The following is a 23,979-nucleotide window of genomic DNA, read 5'->3' on the forward strand; positions in this document are numbered from 1 at the left end:
ATGCAGTTACAGTTAAAATTTATATGATCTGCATAGCTGTGTTTAATTATGTCGTTTGCTTTCATGAACGGTTGGGTGGTCCATAGCAATGAATTATGGGACAGCATTTTCTCCTCTCTTTTCATAAAGGATGGGCCAGTGTATCATCTGCTAAAGAAAGCCATAAAGCAACCATTGGAACTCCTTTCCTCAATATTTGAAGAGTTGGAACAGCTCTTACTATGGCTGCCATGCAGATACTTGGTCACATCTCTCACTGAGAAATCTTCCTGAGCAAAATACACTTTTGAAACGCACCCTTACTTTTTCCAGCCACGTGTGATCAGGACAGGTGTAGAGCCATCATCTTTCACCTGTGTATAATGTATGTATAAATAATCCAGATTATGGGCAAGCACATATTAAAGAAACCTGTTTGAAGTTATAAAAGTTGAAGGTAACCAATCACTGTACCACTGAATTAACATGCACAGACAATTTTCTTTTCAAAATGAATGCAGTTGTGACAGAACCACGAGTATTAGGAGTTTTTTTTTCCAGATCTCTTGTATAGTAATATTATCAGTGCTAGAGATTTTCTGGATTTAGACTGTTTATATATTTAACCCATAAACCTTTGTATAGACTGTCCTCTCCCCATTTCTTAAGGGGACAAATATGTTGCAAATCATTTCTAGTTGATCTCTCTCTCCTGCCGTGCAGTCATGCAGTGCTTATTTACACCAGCAGATGGAGACCAAGTCATATGAAGCATCTCCGTGACTCCCACAGGGACAGCAAATCCCGATAAAGGCGTCATTTAAGTCTCAGCTCTTCATGATCCGCAGTGATCTTTCGACCATTCTTCCAACACTTAGGTATGAGGAGTATCATAAGTTCTTGTGGAATTATAATGTATTGTCTTACCCGACCTAAATCTGCATGCAGATCAGTACACTGGCATAGCACGTGGAGTCAAAGACCTGAGTTGGAGATTTTCCCACTTAGGGGTCAAAATAAATATATTACAAAGCACATTGTTTCCTGAATCTAAATAAGTAATCTTCAGTGCCTAAATCCAACCAAGTAGTCTTGACTGCTTAAACCTAACCACATTTGAAGCAAAAGTAAAAAGTGCATGGGAAAAAGCTAAATAAAGTGCAGAATACAAAAGTCCAAACATGAGCCCAGCTGCAGTTTCTTAGATGACAAACATGCAACTTCTAGGTCTTAAAAACAGGAGCGGTGTCTCTTGGCAGTCATTACTGCCGCAACCAGTTTGTCAAGGCAAGAAACACCTTACATGTAACAGGAACACGGAGGTGGTATCTGCCAAAATGGGATAATGTTAAGCCCAAGAAACAGTTTCCAAGGTGCACATAGCGCACACAGCCCTTCCTGATTCACAGTGTGTCAAATACACGTATATAGTTTTTAGTAACTACACCTAATCAAGAGGGAAAATCATGAGTTGTTTCAAATGTGGACTTTATTGTTCTTTAGGGAGGAGTAATAAGTCTGTGCAGGTGGTGTATCAATGCACACCCACACCAAAGTGCACGCTACACAATTCTCTGTGACACATGTCACAGTATGGCAGTATTATAGAATGTACTAGTGCATCTATTGGAAGGTCCAAATTTAGCAAAAAATATGAATCCCTCAGTATTTCTAGGAATGGGATTTAGCTGGAGGCAGCATCCAATAGCTGTTAGTGATATTGCATTTTAGTTACTGAGTTTTGATAGCCGTGCTTCACTGCTTTCTAGCTGATGCATAAGAAATAAAATACATGCACAAGATGACTTTGCTAGCTGAGGGCTTGTTAAGATAACTACCATTAGCAAATGTTGCTATTTGATGAGGGTCTAGGTTTGAAACTTCCAAGTTAAACAAACAGAAGGCCCACGGGTGCCATCTTAGTTGGTTTAATAAACTTTAGACAAACTAAGGTTTAGTAAAACAGACAATTGATCAATATTAATAATTTCGGGATTACATTCAGTTATGTCAGTTCTAGGCTTCTGGTGTCACTGGAATATGGAATTAATTAATATAGCTATAGTATCCATAGCAAACATGGCATTCTCACCAGATGTCATGTTATCTCAGATGGCCCCGCCCCTCCCTGAGCCTGGTGCTGCCGCAGGTTTCTTCCTGTTAAAAGGGAGTTTGTCCTTCCCACTGTTCCAAGGTGCTTGCTCATAGGAGGTCATATGATTGTTGGGTTTTTCTCTGTATGTATTATTGTAGGGTCTACCATACAATATAAAACGCCTTGAGGTGACTGTTGTTGGCGCTGTATAAATAAAATTAAACTGAATTGAATAGATGTTGGCAACAACCCATCCAATCCACACCTGCAAAGAAATCAAACCATAGATGTCCATGAATGAAGTTATGTGTAATAATGAAAAATAAGAAGGTACTAAACACACTTACTAAAATGTATTTAACACTTCACACAAAAGCCTTTGTTGGTGATGAGAGCTTGCAGTCATTCCACATCATCTTCAAATCAAATCTTTAAGGCTTGCTTGCCTTTTCTATGAACTCTGACCTTTAGTTCTTTTCATAGTTTTTTAATAGGATTCAGGTCAGGTGATTGGCTGGGCTATTCTCTTTCTCTGAAACTAATTAAGAGTTTCCTTTGCGTGTGTTTGGGGTCATTATCTTGCTGACACGTCAACCCTCATTTCATCTTCATCATCCTGGTAGATGGCAGCAGATTTTTATCAAGAATGCCTCGGTATATTTTCCCTTTCATTCTTTCCTCAAGTATATGAAGCGTGCCAGTGCTGTATGCTGAAAATAGCCCCACACCAGGATGTTCCCACCTCCAAACTTCACTGTTTTTGGGATGACGTGCGGTGCCTTTTAACCTCCAATAATTGTGTGCATTATCACATTCAAAGAGTTCAATTTGGGTCTCTTCTGGCCAGACTACTCTCCCAGCGTTTCACTGGCTTCTCTCAGTGTTGCTCAGCAAACTTTAAAAGTGCTTCAACATGCTTTATCCTCAGTAATGGAGTCTTGTGTGGCGAACGCGCATACAGGCCATGCGGTTGAGTGCATTACTTATTATTTTCCCCAAAAGTTGATTCTGTTCATTTGGATGTAGCATTTCAAGTTGAACAAACGCTTCATTACTCGTGCATAACGAGTGGTGTTGTAACAGCAGGATCATTCACACACACTGTTCTCCTGATTTGGAGGTTCTGGCAGTCTCGTGCAGACCTTTTTACATCCCGAGGGAGTTTACAGTAGTTATTGTGATAGCTGTTTATATACCGCCGGATGCTAACGTTAGCACGGCTCTCAGCCTCTTGCTCAACACCATAAACAAACAACAGCTTGCCCACCCCGATGGGGTTTTTATTGTCGCCGGCGACTTTAACAAAGCGTGCCTAAAGACTGTGCTTCCTAAATTTGTCCAGTTCGTGGACTTTGCTACGAGAGGAGAACACACTTTGGACCATGTCTATTCAAACATCAGGCATGCTTTCAGAGCGACACCCCTCCCCCACCTGGCTGGACCTGACCACCTCTGCATGTCCCTCACCCCCACCTACACCCCCCTGCTGAGAAAAACAAAGCCCCAGACAAAGACAATAAAAACCTGGCCTGAAGGAGCCCTTTCTCAACTGCAGGACTGCTTCTCAACAACTGTATGGGATTTATTCTCCAGCCACAACCTCCAGGAGTACACGGACACTGTACATCAGGAACTGTGTTGACAATGTCACCGTCAACAAAAGGGTCAGGGTGTTTCCAAATCAAAAACCCTGGATGAATAGCGAAGTGCAATCCCTCCTAAAAAGCCGCAACACTGCCTTCAAGTCAGGGGACAGGGCTGCGTATAGGGCGGCCAGGGCAGACCTGAGTAGAGGCATCAGGAAAGCTAAGGCTGCCTATAGGAGGAGGATTGAAGATCACTTTGCTGACAACGACCCCAGAAAAATGTGGCAGGGGATCAATCACATTACCAACTACAGAAGCAATAACCAGGCAACATCTAGGACTGATGCCTCACTGGCTGAGGATCTAAACCGTTTCTTCGCCCGCTTTGAGACGACCAAGCCCTCAGCTGCCACACCACTTCCACCCGCCCCCAGCACTGGCACACTAACACTTAGGGAGCACCAAGTGAGGTGTGTTCTAAGGTCAGTGAATCCCAGGAAGGCGGCAGGTCCTGATGGAATACATGGAAAGGTTCTCAGAGCATGTGCTGACGAACTGACCGGAGTCTTCACTAAAATCTTCAACCTTTCCTTGTCATCAAACACCGTCCCGCCCTGCCTCAAAACCTCCACCATCATCCCCATCGCCAAGAAGACAGCTGTGGCCAGCCCAAATGACTACAGGCCTGTTGCACTTACGCCTGTAGTGATGAAGTGCTTTGAGAGACTGGTCTGTCAGCACATCAGGGCCGGTCTGCCTCCCACTCTGGACCCCCACCAATTTGCCTACAGGAAAAATCGTTCCACCGAGGACGCTATCACCATAGCGCTCCACACTGCGCTGAGTCACCTGGAGCACCGAGGAAGCTATGTGAGAATGCTCTTTCTGGACTTCAGCTCAGCATTCAATCATATCATCCCGGAGATCCTGGTCCAGAAACTGTCTCACCTGGGACTCTCCACCCCCATCTGCCTCTGGATCAAGGACTTCCTGACAAATAGACCACAGTCTGTCAGACTCGGCCCCCACCGGTCCAGCACCATCACACTCAGCACCGGGTCTCCACAAGGATGTGTTTTGAGTCCCCTCCTGTTTACGCTCTACACATCCGACTGCTCCCCTACCCATCTCTCAAACACCATCATAAAGTTCGCGGATGACACCACAGTGGTTGGACTCATCTCAAGGGGGGAGGAGTTGGACTACAGAGATGAGGTCAACAGACTGACTGAGTGGTGTTCAGTTAACAACCTCCAACTGAACACCACGAAAACTAAAGAACTTATCTTGGACTTCAGGAAGGGCAGAGCAGACCCGGCCCCACTTTACATTCACGGGAGCTGTGTGGAGAGGGTACACTCCATGAGGTTTCTGGGCGTGCAGATATCTGATGACCTCTCCTGGACTGCAAATACTACAGCGGTGGTTAAAAAGGCCCAGCAGCGTCTCCACTTTCTGAGAGTGCTCAGGAGGAACAACCTGGAGGAGAGGCTGCTGGTGACATTTTACAGAGCCACCATAGAGAGCATCCTAACGTACGGCATAACAACATGGTATGCAGGGTGCTCAGCTGCAGACAGGAAAGTACTGCAGAGGGTCATCAACACAGCCCAGAAGATCACTGGCTGCTCTCTGCCCAGCCTGGAGGTCACTGCAAACTCTCGGTACCTCAGCAGAGCTGGCAATATCATCAAGGACCACTCTCACCCCAGCAACCAACTGTTTGAACTATTACCGTCAGGCCGACGGTACAGGTCACATAAAACCAGGACAAACAGATTCAGGGATAGCTTCTTTCCCAGAGCTACCACTGTAGTAAATAAGCACAAAAACAATTGAACCTATTCCATACCGTCACTGTCATTATATTATGCTGCTATTCATACTGTCATTATATTAATGCTGCTATCCTGTATATATTGTACATACTATTGTTTGAGTGCTTACGATTGTTTTTTTTGTACTTTTTATATTTTACATTTATATTTATTATTGAAACTTGCACCAAGGGAGTGGCACTCCAATTTCGTTGTACTCTGTACAATGACAATAAAGGCTATTCTATTCTATTCTATTCTATTCTATTCTATTCTATCCAACTGTCTCCTTCGGTCTCAGCTGAATGCAGGTTTCGCCAAAGGAATCATGATTTTGGGATTTCTTACGTGGATAATTGAACATGCATCAAGATACTTATTGTTTTCTATGAAACAATTGTACCTGCTCGTTCCAGGTCTTTCTGTAGCTCCCCACAAGTGGTCCTTGGCTCTTGGACAACTCCTCTGATAATTCTTGTCACTCTTCTGTCCGAATCGTGGCTATTTTATGGTGAAATGACATTATTTCCAATTCCTGATTGTGGCCTCAACAATGTTCACTAAAACCTTCAGTTCTGTAACCAATGCCTTCAGTACGGTTTGCAACCAAAGGTCTTGAGAGTACTCATTGGTTTTATACATCATGTGATGTTTCTTGTGTGACAGCTTGGTAATTTCTGATTATTAATAGATTTCAGCTGGTGTCACGGCTGTGTTCAGTACTGTGTCATTTCTCATGATTATGCATGACTTAATTTATGGACATCTATGGTTTGATTTCTTTGCACGTGTGGATTGGATGGGTTGTTACTGACATCTGGTGAGAATTTCTTGTCAGTAGCACCTTTAGAAATATATTTACTTAAAAACTGGTGGTGTGTTCAAGACTTATTTTACCATCCGTTTCTACCATTGCAAATCTATATTTGGCAGTTCCTGGGTGAATTTTAATAAAGCCTACTACTTTGAATTTGTACTTGTTGGTGTTGATGTTGGAGCTGATCACTTTGGACTTGAAGCTAATAAATAGTGAAGAATTTAAATGCAGAAATTAGACTTCACGACTAACCTGGTCTCTTTACAGAGCTATGAAAAGAAACAAATCGAAAATATTGCATATGTCTACAATGTGAAGATACAGTGTCAGTATGCACTGGCAGAAATGTGTTCAGCATAGATATCACGCTTTTTACTTAAACTGTGTTTATATGGCAGCAGGTAAAAATATCACAGATATGACAGCATGACACAGACAAACAACAGGTTGGTGAGACTGAAGTTTTGATCAAAAGCAGCAAGCCTAAAGTGGAATAACCAGGAGTCCACGGGTAACAGGAACAGGGAGTGGAGAAAAGTCTAGGCACAAGTTCAGGGGGCTTACAGTCAAAGGCGCTATCATACAGAAATGTGTACAGCCCATCTTGGTAGGCACATTTGGTTGCCATGGTAGGAAACTAAGCACAGTAACTCATAGGTAACAATGGTGCCATATTACTTACAAACCATAGTTAGCAATGAATGTCATTAGGGGACCTGACATGGGGGATAAAGTAAGACTAGTTTAATGTTCCTATTCTTATTTAAGAAAAATCCAGTTTTGTTACATTTTAAAGGATGTAGACGAGTCTGTTATTGTCATTCTGCTAGCCATGGCCCGGGTCTCAAGGAATTTGTTACATTGTGTGATGAGTTCTAACTTCAGTTGAACATATCCAAGACAAAAGATATAATCACTGACTCTAGATTACCATATACAACAGGTCACACCCATCAAGGCTCAGATAGTCGAATGCATTCAATGTTATAAATATTTTGGAAAAGTTATTTATTCAAAGCAGAATTTTAAAGCGAACTGTTTGCCTGTGTTCAAAGAGAGGGCGACTCATGTTTGGGAGTCTCGTTTTCACACTGATACAAGCGTGGTGTTTTTTTTATGTGCTTTTACAGAATATGTTTGATCTTTTTTTCATCAGTCAATCAAATTGTTGAGTAGTCTAACAGGCGGGTTGGTGAACCACAGCTGAACCTAGCATACCTGTACACCAGACAGTCACAGCGGTTGGCTGCTTCAGTTGCACTCTTTGGATAGTGAGGTCCAGTCTCTCACTTCTGGATGGTCCCAAAGTGTAGAACAACAAGGTTTGCAAACAGCTTTGTTCCAGCACTCAGGTGAACAAATCATAGCGTTACTTGTGTTGCATTGTTTGTTGATTCAACTAAAGAAACAGGAACAAGTGATGTGTTTTTGCAAGAGGCTGCCTGTAATAAAGAGTCTAAAGACAACACTGAGTGTGTGTTTGCCTACTGTCTGACCTATTTATGCTCGAATGATTCTTAGATGAGTGTCAAGCGTGACGCGCTGAAAGGTTCAAGGTTAGCACTTCAACTTAAGACAACACCAGCAAATAGAAAAGCAGTGCAAAAGCACACAAAATGAAATGGAAGCAGGTTTTTGAAAGACTCTCAGACTTATTTATATTTTTATTTATATTGTGCTAAATCACATATTCTGTTACCTTAAAGTGCAATCAAATTAAAAATTAATTAAAAAAATTAATAAATGTTAATAAATTTCCATTAGAAGATTTAATGTTTAGAAAGTCACTTGTTTCTGTGAGATGAGAAAAGTTGTAAAAGGGTTTATTTTCATTTATTTTTTAAATCTGAGAAGAGAGAGCATTCCTAAATGTAAATAGGATTTACTTGTGTAACACAAAAAATGCTACTTTATACTCGTCCAAACTTAAGATCTAGAAAGTAGAAAGAAAATAGTTTCTCAGAAGCAGCCCCAGATGGATGACTGGAATACAACCAGAGGGAAGTGAGAGTTGGCTGACAGTGACTAATTGTCATATTTGGGCAGTTCTTGTGACAGCAGAGCTGCAGATTGCATTTGCTGCTTCGTTGGTGCTAACAACATTTCCACACAGACTTTTTTATCTTCTGATTTGCCTCTGATGGATTGAGGATTGAGGAAACTCCTCATAAGGCCACAGACAGACAAATCTCTGGCCTGTGACAAAACCCTCAGAGTTTGCAGTTTTAGATAAGCATTTGAACTTGGCCCTATTAAACATTAAATTACATCATAAACTTTATTGCATTAATATTTACAAAGATCAGTGGGATCTTACTGAGGAATTAAGTAATTATGACCTTTATCACAGCTCAGTAATGTGTGGAGTTTTCCTTTTTTTTCCTTTGTGGGTTTTATCCGGGGCGGGTAGTCCAGCTTCCTTGAGTCCAGAGACATGCTTGTTACCTCCCCAACACAGGACACCCCAACAGACATGGCTGAAGTCTTCTCTAAGCTCACACAGCTGTAGACTGACTGGGGAAACACCCAACCAACCTCTAACGTAAAGAACAAGATAATCTACTGTTCCTCAATCAGAACAACTAGAACTAGAATCTGATGTTCGACTAGCAGGTGTTTTTCCCAGTATTGACCATTGCTTTTCTTTAAAAAAAAAAATTTTCTCCAAAGTCTGGGCACTCAGAACATCATTATTCAGAATGACATTTATCAAAAAAATTATACAAATATAGCAGACAAATAATTAGATGTAAAACATTACACATTTATGCTTTTATATAGTTGCACTAAAACAGAAAAAGTAATTGTTCTCCCTTGAAATCTTACTCTTTGCATTTATTTGAATAAATCATCTCCAGTATTTACACCCAAAGCCTTTTGTCTTGAGTAATGCAGCCTCCTCAGGCTTTTACTTTGGAGGCAAACAGTAACCAGATTTCAACACCCCACATGTGAGAAGGAGAGATCGTATACATCCCTGGGGAAGAGCCACAGAAGAAGAAACAGGGCAAAGGCAAGTGGCTAATCCTCAAATCAGCAGCATTTCCAACCCTCCGCACTGAGCCTGTAATCTGTGGGCCAGGCAGAGGCAGGAGCAGTCTTGCAGGTTTGGCTCCAGCTGTTTGATGGCTTAATTAAGAGGTCCAGTGGGATCAGTCAGACATGCTGCACTGCTTGTTGTAGGCCTAAAAACACTCAGTTACTGTAATACATTTAACATAGTTCTCATGCGGCGCCTGGTCAAGCTCTTTACTTTACACTTCACTGGAGACAATGTGGGATCTGAGGGGAAGGCAGGGAGTAAGTGAACTGTATAACAAAGGCTTGCTGATTTTAGATTTTGTAATATTTGTAATATTATTTTAACATTATTTTGTCGTTACTTTGGTGGCATTCTATTTCAATAAGCAATATGCAGAGTCTTTAAAAAAATGTAAAACATTTAATGAGTTGTAGGTAACAACTGTGGCAAATTCAGTCGTGGTGTTATAAGATTAGCTTGGAATCTGGTCAGGAGGTATTACAAGGTGGGCTGAGGATCAATAAAAACAATTTAACATTGTATTTTGGTCCATCGCAGACTGAGCAAGTGTTACACAATAGAGCTTTAAAGACATAATTTGCTGTTGCATTATCCATCATCAGTTCTGGTCGTGTATTTTCCTACAAAGCTCTGTCTGAAAAAAGAGAGAAGCAAAAATGATAACATAGACCAAGCTAGGAAGCACTGGACATTTTACCTTATTTAAAGGTGTCTCCATTTCTAGATCAGTTTACTGTTTTGAACTGAAAATTGCGGCAAAGTTGACCCACATGTTGAATATAAATATTAAAATAAGTTTAAATTTATTAGTTTAAACTACTCAAGAAGTTAAAAATGTTATTCTACAAACTAAGACAAGGTTTTATTGAGCAGGAGATTACAGTCCAACTTTACCAGAAAAGCAACAACATTAGTTGTTTTATAAGTTTAGAAGACACTTGGGTATGTTGTAGAAAAGGTTTCTGTTTTGTTTTTAAATCCTGAGACAGTCCTTTGACTTATGCTGTGTAGTGAAAAAGTACTGACATCCTTTATTTAAAGTAGCACAAGTTGTATTTTTTTTTTTACACTATTGATGTAGCAATTGCAATAAAACCCATGGATGGTGCAGTGGTTGGCCTCCTTTCTGGTCTGAAGCCTGGCTGGGATTTTTCTTGTTCTCCCTCTGGTCCTTCTTCTGGTTACCCTGTTTCCTCCCACAGTCCAGCGACAGACTGTACATGTTATGTTTAAGGATCATTTTGTGTTGGGTGGTAAATGGTACTCTCCCGGAGTACTCAAAGCACTCGATACATTATTTGTCAGACTCAAGAGTTGGGAGTTCGTCTTGTAATCAGAAGGTTGCCGGTTCGAGCCCTGGCTTCCAACAGTCTCGGTCGTTGTGTCCTTGGGCAAGACACTTCACCCGCTGCCTGCTGGTGGTCAGAGGGCCCGGTGGCCCAGTGGCGCCAGTGTCCGGCAGCCTCGCTTCTGTCAGTGCGCCCCAGGGTGGCTGTGGCTACAATGTAGCTGCCATCACCTGTGTGTGAATGGGTGGATGACTGGATGTGTAAAGCGCTATACAAATACAGGCCATTTACCATTTGATCGACCTTATTGAGAAATACTAAGTCAACTTAGAAATTAATTTGAAAATGCAATTATCTTGCAGTTATCTCAAAACTTTTCACATCAGTTCCACTAGAACTGGCCTAATGAAACTGATCTCCTGTCCTTCTTAATAAATAAAGATTATTTTTTAAAGTAAAATCCATTTCAGCCAATCAAAGGTTGTAAGGCGCATTACGCCTCCATCTTGGATCCCTGAATGCCGACCCTCCAGTAGTTATTCATCATGACAAGGTACCACTCTGCTCCCTGCCTGAACAACAGTCCCACATGTTATTCCACGCAGCAGATCAACGGAGTGACAGACCAGACAACCCGCCTCCATCCCTGCAAAAACCAACCAATGAGACTACAGAGCGGGGACGAGCCTTCAGCGACATCCTCTCGTTTCTCACTACGCTGAGGCTGTAAGGTACCCTGGCAGTCATGTGACGGCTCCATAGTACAACTCAGTCAGCACTCAGTCCAGTCTGAACTCTTCCTCTGCTGCTGCTGCTGCATGGAGAACCTCAAGGGCAAACTGTGGCTCGTCGAATGCAACGGATAAAACACATCCTCCTCGCGTATTTTGCTCTGGGATTATATTCTGGTTGCACGATCGAGGTAAGATCGGAGTTTTTCTCTCTTTCTTTTCCCCCAGGTCTCTCAGAGCGTGCAGGACGCGTTTCCCTTCCGTGCCATATGCTGCAGCAGCAGGCAGGATGAAAACATGTTTACGTTGAGAGCGGAGACGCGTGCCTACTCATGCGTAATGCGCCGCAGAGAGGGACACTCGGGAAAAACAAAGCACACATATGTATACGGAGGACTTTCAGGGTTCACAGTTTAATCAGTTTGACACCAGAGTGTAAGTGAATGGAATCTGAATGAGTTTTGCTGTCCCATTTTCAGCTGCGCCTGAGAGTCACTGCTGTCTGAAACCCGATGGCGTGGAAGAGTTAATGGTTACACGTGCCGATATAATTATTAAGCAAGTACAAATAAGGAGAAAAAACCATCAGCCATAATTACAATTTTAACATATGATTACAAAATATAGCCTTGAAATGTTGCATGTAAGGCGACAACATTTTGTGAATATAAATGCAACAACTTAAATCTAAAAGAATGCTTTTGCGCTGTGACTGATTTACTGATCCTTTATCGTCCCGTAAACACGCCGAACAGGTGATTTACGCATTCAGAGGAGGAACCCACGCTGCTCCTGGCTGCCCCCTGCGGCGTTTCAGGATAATGTTCTCTCTCTCTCTCCCTCCCTCTCTCTCTCTCGCTGGTCCGGGTTCATCCTCGTTCATTCAGACCATACAGGGGCCCCTAAAAAGGGAGGGCAAATAGTGGAGGCAGGGAGAGGGGAAGAGAGTATGACCGACGCTCCTCGTTCCAGGAAAATAGCCTATTTATGAAGACTACACTAACACATTGTAAAACTATGATAATGTGAACTCATACTGCATACTATCACTCTGATCTGGACACATGTAAAGAAAGTACAGCCAGCTGACTTGTAAACATAGATCAGATACAGATACAGAAACCAGCCTCAGTTAAGGTATGTCATTGAACCATAGCTCTGTTAAGATATCATGAGAGTGTATCTAAAACTTGAGATTTGTTCCTGTAAACAGCATAGCGATGGTTAGACATAAAAGAACCCGAACTTAAGCAATGTTTAAAAATTCAAATATTTACATGTTTAAAATGGGAAAAGCCTTAAATTGGGAAAAATAAAAACCCTGTGATTGTGTGAATTACACGAAAGATATTGAAGCAGAGATTCAGGCAGATAAAGTCCAAACCTTTGTGACTAGTTTAAACATTAAAAGATCAGGGCCTCCAAAGTTGGCTGAGATTGACACTTTTTTTAAAACAGATTTTGAAACAAATGTTGTAAGTACAGTATTGCTATCAAAGGTCATAGCACACTACTTCAAATCCAGCTGCAATTTTTGATGAACTGCAGGGATCATTTACATTTACACAAATTTTGTGTGGTAGAAAAATAAACCGGGCTAATAATATGTAACATCCTTTAACGCTTGCACACTGGCATAGAAAATTGGGCTCCTCTATTAGTGTATGTGGATTATTGACAAAATATGGGTGTTTTAAAATGGTTATAGCCAATGTACAAGTACCGAGACAACACAGGGAGAACACTAACTTAGTATTTTTATTTTATTTAACCTTTATTTAACCAGGAATGTCCCGTTGAGATCAAAGACCTCTTTTTCAAGGGAGTCCTGGCCAAGAGGCAGCACATTTCAAGACAAATACATACGAACAAACAAAGTTAAAATTACACAAAACAATTACACATTATTGAGGCAGCCTGTAGCCCTCCAACATTACTTTTTATCAATTCATCTTTTCAAAAGAAACCAAACAAACCCAAAGAAGTTAGCAGAACTAAAAAAAATGGCTTATGAGTTTATGAACTCATCAGAACTCTTTCAGAGTCAAAAATGACCCTGAGTGTTTTTCATGCACTTGTTGTTTCTGCACTCAAACCTAATAAAATGAATCATTTTAAGAAGGTAACACAATTATGCAGCATTGATACAGTTTAGGGACTTCTTTAACAATGAAGACATGGACACACTGTGTATGCATATATTTGTTTGCAGTTTTTGTTTGTTTATATATAATGGTATGCTTTCAGGCTTTGTCAAATGTGCAGCAGCTGCTTGTGGCATGGAGATTAACCGACTTGTCATCATCTCTGTTTATTCTTTTAGACATACTGTTTCCTGTCCGGAGACCTTGGATTGCGAGCGTCTTTCTCCAGCGCTAACACCAGGTGTTTTTGGTATCTCATCCGTGAGAAGTGTGACCTTTGTGACCTGGGTATATTTGGTCTTCTCCACCAGCAGAAGGAATAATTCTCTTGCAAGTCATCCCTAAACACAGACTCTGAGTCCAGAAAGAGACAGTGGTTTGGCAGTATCCAGGGATGGTAGATAACTCCTTTGTGAGTGAAGACACTTTTCTTCTTTACAGCGGTGCTCCAGTGGCCTGCCAGCAATCTGACATGGTCAAGGACTTGGGCTCCTACCAGGTTATGCCGTCACCATTTTCGGAGGAGGACCTGAGCGACTCATCCAGTCCTCGTTCCTGCTCCAGCCCAGACTCCCAGGTGCTGAGCTCCAGCTATGGTAGCAGCTCTAGTGCTGAAAGTCAGGACAGTATGCTGGACCACCTGCTGTCTCAGGCCTCCTTAGGGAGTGCCAACAGCGTTACCACAGAATCCGTGGATCCTATGCCATTATCCACTTTGCTGTGGGATTCACGGAAAGAAGAGCCGTTCAAACGTGAGCAAGTAAAGGAGGAAAATTTTGACTTCTTCACCTGGACCCATGGTGAGCTAAAAGAACAGCTTGTAGGGTGTTTCCAGCCCACGCTGGAAGAGATAGAAGAATTCCTGGAGGAGAACATGGACGTGGTGACAATGAAACAGGAGATCCGAGAGGATTGCCCAGAGTTGGGAGTAACGCAGGAGTCTTTTGGTCTAGAAGTTGGCCTGGAGTGGTGCGTAGAGGCCTCCCCTGAGCCTAAAGTAGAGCCAGAGGCAAAGTATTCTGACCAAACTGTTCCCACTGTCGGCACTGCAGGTCTGGTGGCTGTTGCGTCTAGTGACACCAAAACCACAAGAATTAACCCCACACAGGAGTCCAGCACAGGGGCCAAGAAGGAATCCACTAACAAACCTTCATCTTCAGACAGCGACACAAATGGTAATGGAATGCCGGTCATTCTGCAAATCCAGCCTATACAGATCAAGCAGGAGCCTACAGTGCCACCACTTACTCCAGCAGCCCATCCCCCACAGCCTGCCCCAGCCTCAGACATCAAAATTGCACAGCTACTGGTCAACATCCAAGGTCAAACTTTTGCCCTTGTGCCCCACATCCTGCCCTCCCCCAGCCTTAACGTCTCCTCAAAGTTTGTACGAATCGCTCCAGTCCCAATTGCAGCCAAACCTCTTGGGCTCGGGGACAGCTCTACTAGCCAGGCATCAGGAATCCTTGTTGGCGGACAAAAATTCCAGAAGAACACAGTGGCGGATCTCATCAAAATGCACAAATGCTCTTTTCCTGGCTGCACCAAGATGTACACCAAGAGCAGCCACCTGAAGGCCCACCTGAGGAGGCACACAGGGGAGAAGCCTTTTGCCTGCAACTGGCAGGGCTGCGGATGGAGGTGGGTACCGAGGAACCGAATGCTCTTACATATAACATAGTATGTTTAGTATGTTTTCTTAGCAGACTAGATTCAAAGATTGACTCATATATACGAGTGATTAAGTGTAACCTGTGTAAAGGTTTGTTTGTTAACACAGCAATAACAGCAGGCTGTAGCAGGCATCTGCATGATTTCATTACTGGCCTAGCTGCAGTAATTTTTTGTCAGTCGGACATATCCCTGTTCATCATGTGTGGTGCAGAGTCCAAGTAACTTAAACCCCCAAAATCCACAATCTAATATTAGTGTTTTAGGTTTAGACAAAAATTAAAAGGGGCATTTCTTAAAAAGTAGATTATGTTACATTTCACATTCAATCTAATTCAGTTTGTAACAGTAAAGCAAAAGATGCCATCCTGTGGTTTTTTCCTTTTCACTAACCCATTAAGCTGAAGAGCTGTTAGTAGCTGCCTTGCAGTCTAGCAAGTGCTAATTGGAGTGATGTGAGGTGGTGGCACCACAGAGATATCCAAGTTGGGTAAGAATAACCATGGTGTCTTTTTTTCTGTGGATGTAAACTAAATCTGTCACAGTGCATGTGGACTGGAGTCACATGGTCACAACATGGATGCCTCCTGTTGAGACCTGACAGCTGTGCAGTTGCTGGGGCAGCATGAGTGTGTGTGTGTGTGTTTGTGTTTTTTCAGTATAAAACAGCAAGAGTTAATTTAGAACCTGCTGTGTTTAATGGCAGAGGAAGAAGGTGGATGTCTTCATCAGTAGGCAATTACTTTGCTAATTAAAGTAAAGTGTCTTTTTGCTTTTATTAACGTGGAAGTCTGTTTGTGTGAATGTGATGGAGTTTGACTCCTGTTCAGAGTTGGCAGAGCTAAGCTGGCCTGTTTCCTGAGGACATCAGGTGGGATGTTCAGGCTGACCTTAAGCTAGTGAAGAGTACAACACTGACTTTATGTCCCATGAGTAAAATGAACTTTTGTACTTTTTAATCAGTAGCTCCAAAAAGGACCCAGAACGGATGGAAAACAGACATGTTTTAACTTAAAAAAAATAGTTCTGCCACTATCTTGAAAAGCTTTTCTTTAAACGTTGATAGTGAATAACATATTCTTGCCTATCTATCTATCTATCTATCTATCTATCTATCTATCTATCTATCTATCTATCTATCTATCTATCTATCTATCTATCTATCTATCTATCTATCTATCTATCTATCTGTCTGTCTGTCTGTCTGTCTGTCTGTCCGCCCGCCCGCCCGCCCGCCCGCCCGCCCGCCCGTCCGTCCGTCCGTCCGTCCGTCCGTCCGTCGGCAAAACTGACTTTTTAATATTTTTAGAAAAGTATTGGAAGTGGAAGTTGCCACTAATGATGACTCAGATCTCAGAGGGTTAAGCTCTTTATGTACCATGTAGCCACAACTACAGCCAATTTAGAGTCACCAGTTAACCCAATATGTGTGTCTTTGTATTGTGGGACTACGATTTCCTGGACAAAAGCCACACAGACAAAGAGAACATACACACATAAACTCAGAGTGTTTTTGCCTCAATGCAAGAGTGCTGTACTCACCACAGTGTAGTCCCAAGTGACACTCCAGTGGAACAGTTTCTGTGGTGTAGCCATATAATAACAACACATAAAAGAAGTTGTGGTCATTTCACATATTTCTGTCAGATCAGGTTGATGTCATATTGACTTTGGACTGAATTGAAAATCTGCACTTTGGATTTGTTAAAATGTGTTTGAATTAGATGACATGTTTTCAAATATGTAATTTTTACAAATCCAAAATATCTTTTCCAGTAAGGACTTCCCAGGAAAAGATTTAAAAAGCATGTTGACCATGTAGAACACTGACGCTAGACTGAACTTACAGCCGGCAACGATAAACAAAAACTGGGTAAAATATTTGGACAGGTCAGAAGCAGAGCCTCTTCAAATTTGGTCATAGCGTCTTTTGCCTTTGAAAAGAATGAACAGTAAATAAAAAATACTCCAACCAGTGTGTTTTTACATAATTTGATGTACAAGAACCAGTCTTTCAGGAGATAACATGCAGTCACTCACAAACTCAAAGCATGCAGGTAGCAGGCAATAAATAATATCTCCTAAAAGCTTTGTATTGTGGTATTCCCAACCTGGCAACATGCCACCAGGCATGTACCCTACAGCGGGACTGCTGTGTCCTGATACATGAGCTGCAGAAATTTGTGCAGTAGTAATCCAGGCAGTGTGTCCCAGCTAACAAAGGGCTCTTGTCTGTACACAAAAGGCAGGATCTAGTTAGGATGAAAGTGTGTGTGTGTGTTTGTGTGTGTGTGTGTTTCAGAGAAAAAAAGAGAAAACCAGTGTGTGTGAAACCCACTGTATGTGTTGGGATAAATGAGGGGGCCTCCCAAAGGGTGAGGGGGGCAGGTTGGGAAAATTATTAAAGTAGCTGCTGATTGAGCCGAGACGCAAAGACTAAGATTTTGAGAGAAAAACGGGAAAAACATGTTGCTTATATTGTTAGCTTAACTGTTGTCAAGACGGTGGGAGAAAAAACGAGTTTTGCACACAGTCACTTGAAGGGAGCAGCAGTGAGGAAGTGAACAAAGACAAAGTGTTGAATAGTTACCATGACTGTGGGTTAGGAACGTCCAGGCTGCACACTGCATGAAAGGGAAGAGCGGGTATCAGGCAGGGTTCCTCATATGGACTAGGAGGAACAGGGAGAACGGTTAAAAGAACAAATGAATGCAGTACAGTGTATAACACGGTCACTCTAGATATAACTACGTTTACAGTGTAAAGAATTCAGATAAGGTTCACCCTGTTTTTGTAACGCAAAAACTGTGAAACCAAATTGCATACGAGAGACTTCAAAGGTAACATCTGCTGGTTTCTTAAACTACTACTAGTGTAGCTAAAATGCACCCAACCCTAACTCTCTTAAAAGGATCGCTAGAGACCTGGTGGAGTTAAGGAGGTAAGGTGAGTTATTAGTAGGTCGTGATGTCATCTTAACATGCCTCTGTTCATCCCTGCATTCAATAATTACATTCATGAATATGCCTCAAAACAAATGACGTCAGACAAGCAGTGCATAATCTTTATCTCATTGGCTGAGTAGGGTTTTTGTGGTAAAGTTAGCTGTGAGATTTGATTCAAAATAAAAGAAAGTTTTCACTAGTGATCTGGAACCTGATTAACAACACAAGGCTCCAAAAGGTTAGGTCAGCCACAGACATAGCTGTTCAGTACAGTGTGTGCCAGGCATGGGTTTGGCATTAAAATACTGATTCCTAACACTGGGCCAGAAACGAAGACATAATACAGAAATTCTCTTTACGAGAAGGATCCAGGTGTCTGTTTTCTGGCTGAGTTAGACAATAGAATGATTTTTCCCAAAATTATTTGTGTTCTTTTCAATTTGAGTCAGTGCTGGAGGAACATAGTTGGATAAACACTTGGCTGGATACTGTGCAGCCCTCTAATTCAAGGTTAGAAGGAAACAGACTGTAGAGGGCTGCTTTTAATTGTTTCCCTTTCTCACAAATGTCTTAACCCAATCTTTTATTTCTTTCTACTGCAGTTTAGTTCAAGTATGACAAATATAGATGTTGTTTGCTCTAAAGAAGAGTAACTACAAGCTGAAATAAAACCAAAGTTCATTGCAGGCAAAAAAAAATGGACACAACATTAGAAATCCTGTCACTGTTTCTCTGATGCTCTCTCACAGAGCAACAGATCCGAACCAGATGTTGGAATGTCAGAGCGATAGTGTTTCATCTATGCACGCCATGTAAAACTGTTTGCTGATCAGATTTGGGTGCACGTGGTTTATTGAAGGATATTATATGATAAAATTAGATTCAGACTTTGGGCTCTGTTCATGTATCAAATATCATCCACACAACCAGCCCTGCGATGAAGACACTGTCTGCCACTACACTAGGGATTACTCGTGCCTTGATTGTGAAATTATGAGGCAATGCTGATATTTATAACCCTAACCATAACTTTGTCTTGTTGGAATATCTGATTTTGAGCTGGTACAGTAGTCAGTGTGTTCAACTTTGAAAACCATTTTTATTTCTGTGTCAGGCACGTGGTTAGTCGTGGTTTAGAGGTTCGGATTGGTTATATTCATCTTTATGTTTTTATTCTTTGTCACTGCTAGAATAACTTTGCATGACTGCACCTGTCATTCCTTTTAAGACAACTGATTGGCTGCTCCGAACAAACAGCAGGTGCTTGGGCCTTCTGTGCCATAGCTGTTTTCCTGAGAGTAAATTTTTAGGGATATGTCAGTGAGATCCTACAGATCCAAGTGTAGAAAGCTAAACAAAGTGTGTATTCTAGCTTTTTGTCCACTAAGATTATTTATACCCATTTAAAACTTTGGTCATGTACAATATGAGTGGCACAGTATATTTGATTGAGCACACTTAATTCATAAACTAAACTCCAGATATAACGATGGCAAAAAACAAAAAAGTTTGAACATTACAGAGAAGATAAGTATCTACACACCGTCTATCCTACACATAGAGTTTGAGTTTTGCTGTGAGTCTGCTGGTCTCTGTCGGGGACTCGGCAGACACTTCTGCTCAGTAACTAGTCAATTACATAAGTCACAGTGTGGACTTTATCTACTTGTTTCAAAGAGTTTTTAACTGGCTAGATGCTGTGGTTGGGCTTGGAAGGGTTTCATTGGCAGGGTCCAGTTTCTTAAACTGCTGTCAGGTGTTGCATGCAATCTAACTTACATGTGTGCAGCATCATTTTTAAGCTCTAAGCTTCTTGTGCCTGCCAAGCATAGAGGGTAGATTGCATTTTAGTCTAGCTTTTTAAATGTTGCTCCTTAATTATAGGGCACAAGTGTACCAATTCATCATGCTGTCAAGTCACCAGAGTAACATCTGGGAGGCAGAGCCCAGCTGGGGACAGTCAGTTTCAGAGAACTAGGGTGCTGGGAAGAAACCCTGGAGCTGTCATCCTCGTGACTCCAGCCAAGTTTCTGTTTGTCCAAATGAGTAAGAAGGAAATGAGTTGAAGCATCAGCATTTGAAGCATTCTTGCTTGTGACCAGATAATGATGCAGTTGCAGTAAAAATCTTGGGATTGGCAAAAACAAGTTTCTAACTTAGGTAGTTTCCAGAAGTACAAGGTAAGAGACAAGGGCGTTATATATCGTTTTTAAATTTCGTGCCTTGAAATATCCATGCTCATTCAGATATATTTATGTTGTGTGCCTTGCAAGTGTTTCTTTTTGTTCAGAGCTGCCAAGCATACCGAGTTCCATCAAAAAGAGAACAACAGGTCTGGGTGAATTATGCAACTAGGTTGACAAAAGCGAGGCAGGATTTCCCTGAAACCACACGCGGCTGAAACAAACCCATACACAGACCTGGACAGACTGTCCTGGTCTTTTGACAACAAACATATTTTGTGATTTATTGTTTTTTTTTTAACTGTCAAAGACAACGGGCCCATTCATTTAGAGCTGAACAATCCCTTCACTCATTGTGTTTCAACCCTCTCAGGCTCAAATAAAGCTTTTTGTTGCTAATGCACAACCAAGTCCTGCAGTGGTACTTCTGAGTAAAAAAAACCTCATAAAAAAGTATGTGCGGTAATCAAGTTGTTAGTTTTTAACTGTTGCAAATCGGCAACGCCTGCCTTGAGAGGGTTAAGAGTCAGCTCCCACTGGAGCTCACTGGAAAACCAATCGAGGCAGGTTTGTCAGGTTGGTCCTCAGTCTTATTCAGCTGTCTCATGGTCTTAATCATAACCCGCAGCAGGTGGAGAGCAGTTTTCTGAGGCTGCAGAGTAGAATAAGGCTGCCAGCTGCTGTCCAAGACTGTGTTGAAATCTGTTCATGGGATGAGGAACTTACTGAGAAGGAAGCTGATTTCTGTTCTGTTATTTATTGTCACAAAATATATATGGTGTTACTTTACTGATCTCCTTTTATACACCCTGCACTCACATGATAGTGCACGTATATACATGCAAGTTCACTGCACACAATCTAATTTTGTAGGAAACAGCCACACCTGTAAAGCAAACTAGTGCAAAATTGTTCAAGACATTTCCAGACAGTTAAGAAAAGTGAAGTCTAAGGTCACCAGATTTGTGACCTGTGCACGCACCGCCACCTCTCTCGGTTTGCCTTTGTTGAATTCTGAAACATTTCTGTTCTTCTTTCAGGTTCTCACGTTCAGATGAGCTGTCGCGTCACCGGCGGTCCCATTCGGGGGTTAAGCCCTACCAGTGTCCTGTATGTGAGAAGAAATTCGCCCGCAGTGACCATCTGTCAAAACACATCAAAGTCCACCGTTTTCCTCGAAGCAGTCGGACAGTCCGCTCAGCAAACTGATGCTCCACCTGCTGAGATTACTGGGATCACTGGGAATCCTTGGAACACCCTCGTACTATATCAGTACTTTTTAAAATTCTTTCCCCCCCTTTTTTTTTGTCGTGTCATCAGCAAGTCATCTGGAACATGTGAGTTGAAGCAAACCTCAGTTGGCGTTAGAGTGGTCTGGGATTGTTATTGTAAGAAACCAACACGCTTACCATCCTGTCTGTAATCAGCTGAAGGTTGATGTCGGTGCTTTGGTCGGTTGTGCACTGTTCTTATCACCTGCCTGAGAAGAAAATAAGATAAGCTTATTTCGGTTCAGTCTGGATTATGTGATACGTTTGGTAATAGCCTTGCATTTCCATTCTAACTGGATACAGGAGCTGCCATTTATTTTCCTGAAAGCTGCTAATGTCTCAGACATGTTAAATTTATGCAATGTTTCAGAAGTGAAACTCACTTGGATCCTCATCAGCTACTACCCGAGTCGTAGTTACTTTTCCTTGGGTCCAGAGCGCTTTCTCTCAAGGTTTTGTCCTGTTGTTTTTGCTGCCTTGCACCACTGTTAATTGACTAATAACTGTGGATAACTTTCTATTCAGCTTGTGTCTGAAACACAATGAGGGAACTGTTTTACTGACGTGGACATGAACTACTGATTGCATAACAAAAGGAATAAAACATGATAAGCTATCAGGACTCCTCTTACTTTTTACAGGAACTTTGTAAACTGATGTAAAGAGGAGAGCTAAAAAGTGACAAACTCAAAGGTTAAGTGCACAGTGATTGTTAAAACTGGCCTTCTGATCAGTGTTAAATGTTATTTGTTGAATTTTAAGCCAAGTCATGTCTACCTGCTTCCTGGTCTTCTGTTTGTATCATAGTTTAAGCCTTACTGTAACAAAAACAAAATCATTGTTGGAGCGTGACATTGTTCTGGAAATCAAGCTTCTCATTGCAATGTGCTGTTTGACTGTTCACAACAGGGCCCTGAACTAAAATTGTTGCCTACATCTGCTAGTTTTACCTGATCTATTACTTTGCTGATGACACAATTTCTGCCTCGACTCTGCTTTATCTGTTACTCGAAACGCCCTGACGGCCTTCCACCTCAGCCAGCGAGTATCTTACCTTGAGGGGATGAATGAATTCCCACACACCATGGTGCTGACCTGCCATGAGCTGGAGAATGTGGTGGCAACGTCCCCAAATTTTTGAATGTTTTTATTTCTCTCGAACATTATTTGCTGTGTGTACAACAGCCCGTAGGGGTGCGACTATGCCGTCCATGTATAATTCATGTCTGTATAGTGACAACATGCAGGGGTACACAACATTGTACATCATTCCTTTTATTCAATTTTGAATTTTTAATGCTTGTGTCAGCACAGGCGTTTTATCGCATCCTATGAATGTATGTAAATATACAGGCGCGCACATCGCTGCATCCAGGAAACACACAGAGACTATTCTGATGATTTATAGTTTTCAACCCTAAATGTGTACATAACATTTCAGTACATATGGATATATTATATATTTTTCCTTTGTTCTATCCAAGATGCATTTACAAATAAAAGTGAAAAGAATCAGTCATGTATTGTTGTTTTTTTTTGCTGTGTATTGCTGTGTTTATTACTTCAGGAGAGAACGGTGCTATTTCTGCAAACACACACATCCAGGTAAATATACTAATTGTGAAACTGAAACTGAGATGAAAATTCAGGACGGATTCTTTTCCAAGTTTCCTGTCGTACATCTAAATCTGTGACTTCAACGCCTTACTTTATAAGTATACCCCCAAAGCATTATGGGAAGTGTAAGGCAGAGGTAAATTTCATCTTGTTCCTGCAAGTCAATAAAAAGATACAAATATATTTTAATGCTTTTTCTATATTCTTTGTATATTTCTGGTGACTCGTTTAGCTGTTCCTTCTAACCATACTGAACCAGTGGTGACATACACCTGGCAGTGTTGGTATATTTATTTTGGCTTAACCCAAGTTTAGTGTATTTTAATTAGCAGGGATAGCAGGAACAGCCTGCTCTGTTATTTGGCAGTAACACTGTTCTTGGGCCATGAATGAAAAGCCAGAGGTGAGAAGAATCGCACAAGACCCCAGCACAGAGCAGAGCAGGCATTAGTGATAAAGGGATGTAGCAAAAAGCAGAGTTAGCTGGAGGTGGGTTGCAAAGCAGCCTGTAGACTATGGACAGGATAAAGCACTCTAAATAACACCATTTGGCATTTGTCTTCCTGCGCTTCCTTGTCATTTCAATACTGCCATTGTTCTAAGCATGCTGAAAAACGACACTCTGGGTGGCAACAACTGTGCCAGACAGAAAGTCTCGTGGGACAGTGACCTGATCTTGAAATATAGAAGGCACTGCAATCAAGTCATCCTAAATTTAGACAACCATTGGTGCTCCCAATGTTTAGTACCTGGAGTAGTCTTTCTACAATAAATAGTATAAAAGAAAGCAG

At 41.7% G+C, this 23,979-nt stretch overlaps 1 protein-coding gene across 1 annotated transcript; it reads left to right on the forward strand.

Moving 5' to 3' along the window:
• The first annotated feature begins 11,358 nt into the window (after positions 1-11,358).
• klf15 (Kruppel like factor 15) lies at positions 11,359-23,080 on the forward strand. Its single transcript, XM_085352970.1, has 3 exons — positions 11,359-11,548; positions 13,681-15,142; positions 21,341-23,080. The coding sequence occupies exons 2-3, from the start codon at positions 13,896-13,898 to the stop codon at positions 21,507-21,509; spliced, it is 1,416 nt and encodes a 471-aa protein (XP_085209096.1). The 5' UTR covers positions 11,359-11,548; positions 13,681-13,895; the 3' UTR covers positions 21,510-23,080.
• The last annotated feature ends 899 nt before the right edge of the window (positions 23,081-23,979 follow it).

This window comes from Diplotaxodon limnothrissa, linkage group LG5 (genome assembly GCF_057381915.1).
Source record: "Diplotaxodon limnothrissa isolate DT_005_m linkage group LG5, D_limnothrissa_male_GT1.1, whole genome shotgun sequence".
Taxonomy (NCBI): domain Eukaryota; kingdom Metazoa; phylum Chordata; class Actinopteri; order Cichliformes; family Cichlidae; genus Diplotaxodon; species Diplotaxodon limnothrissa.

Excerpts from the sequence above, each read along its gene's own strand:
- klf15 (XM_085352970.1), top strand. The coding sequence starts at position 13,896 with ATGGTAGATAACTCCTTTGTGAGTGAAGACACTTTTCTTCTTTACAGC. Across the intron at positions 15,143-21,340 it reads TGGCAGGGCTGCGGATGGAG|GTTCTCACGTTCAGATGAGC; the intron begins GTGGGTACCGAG and ends TTCTTCTTTCAG.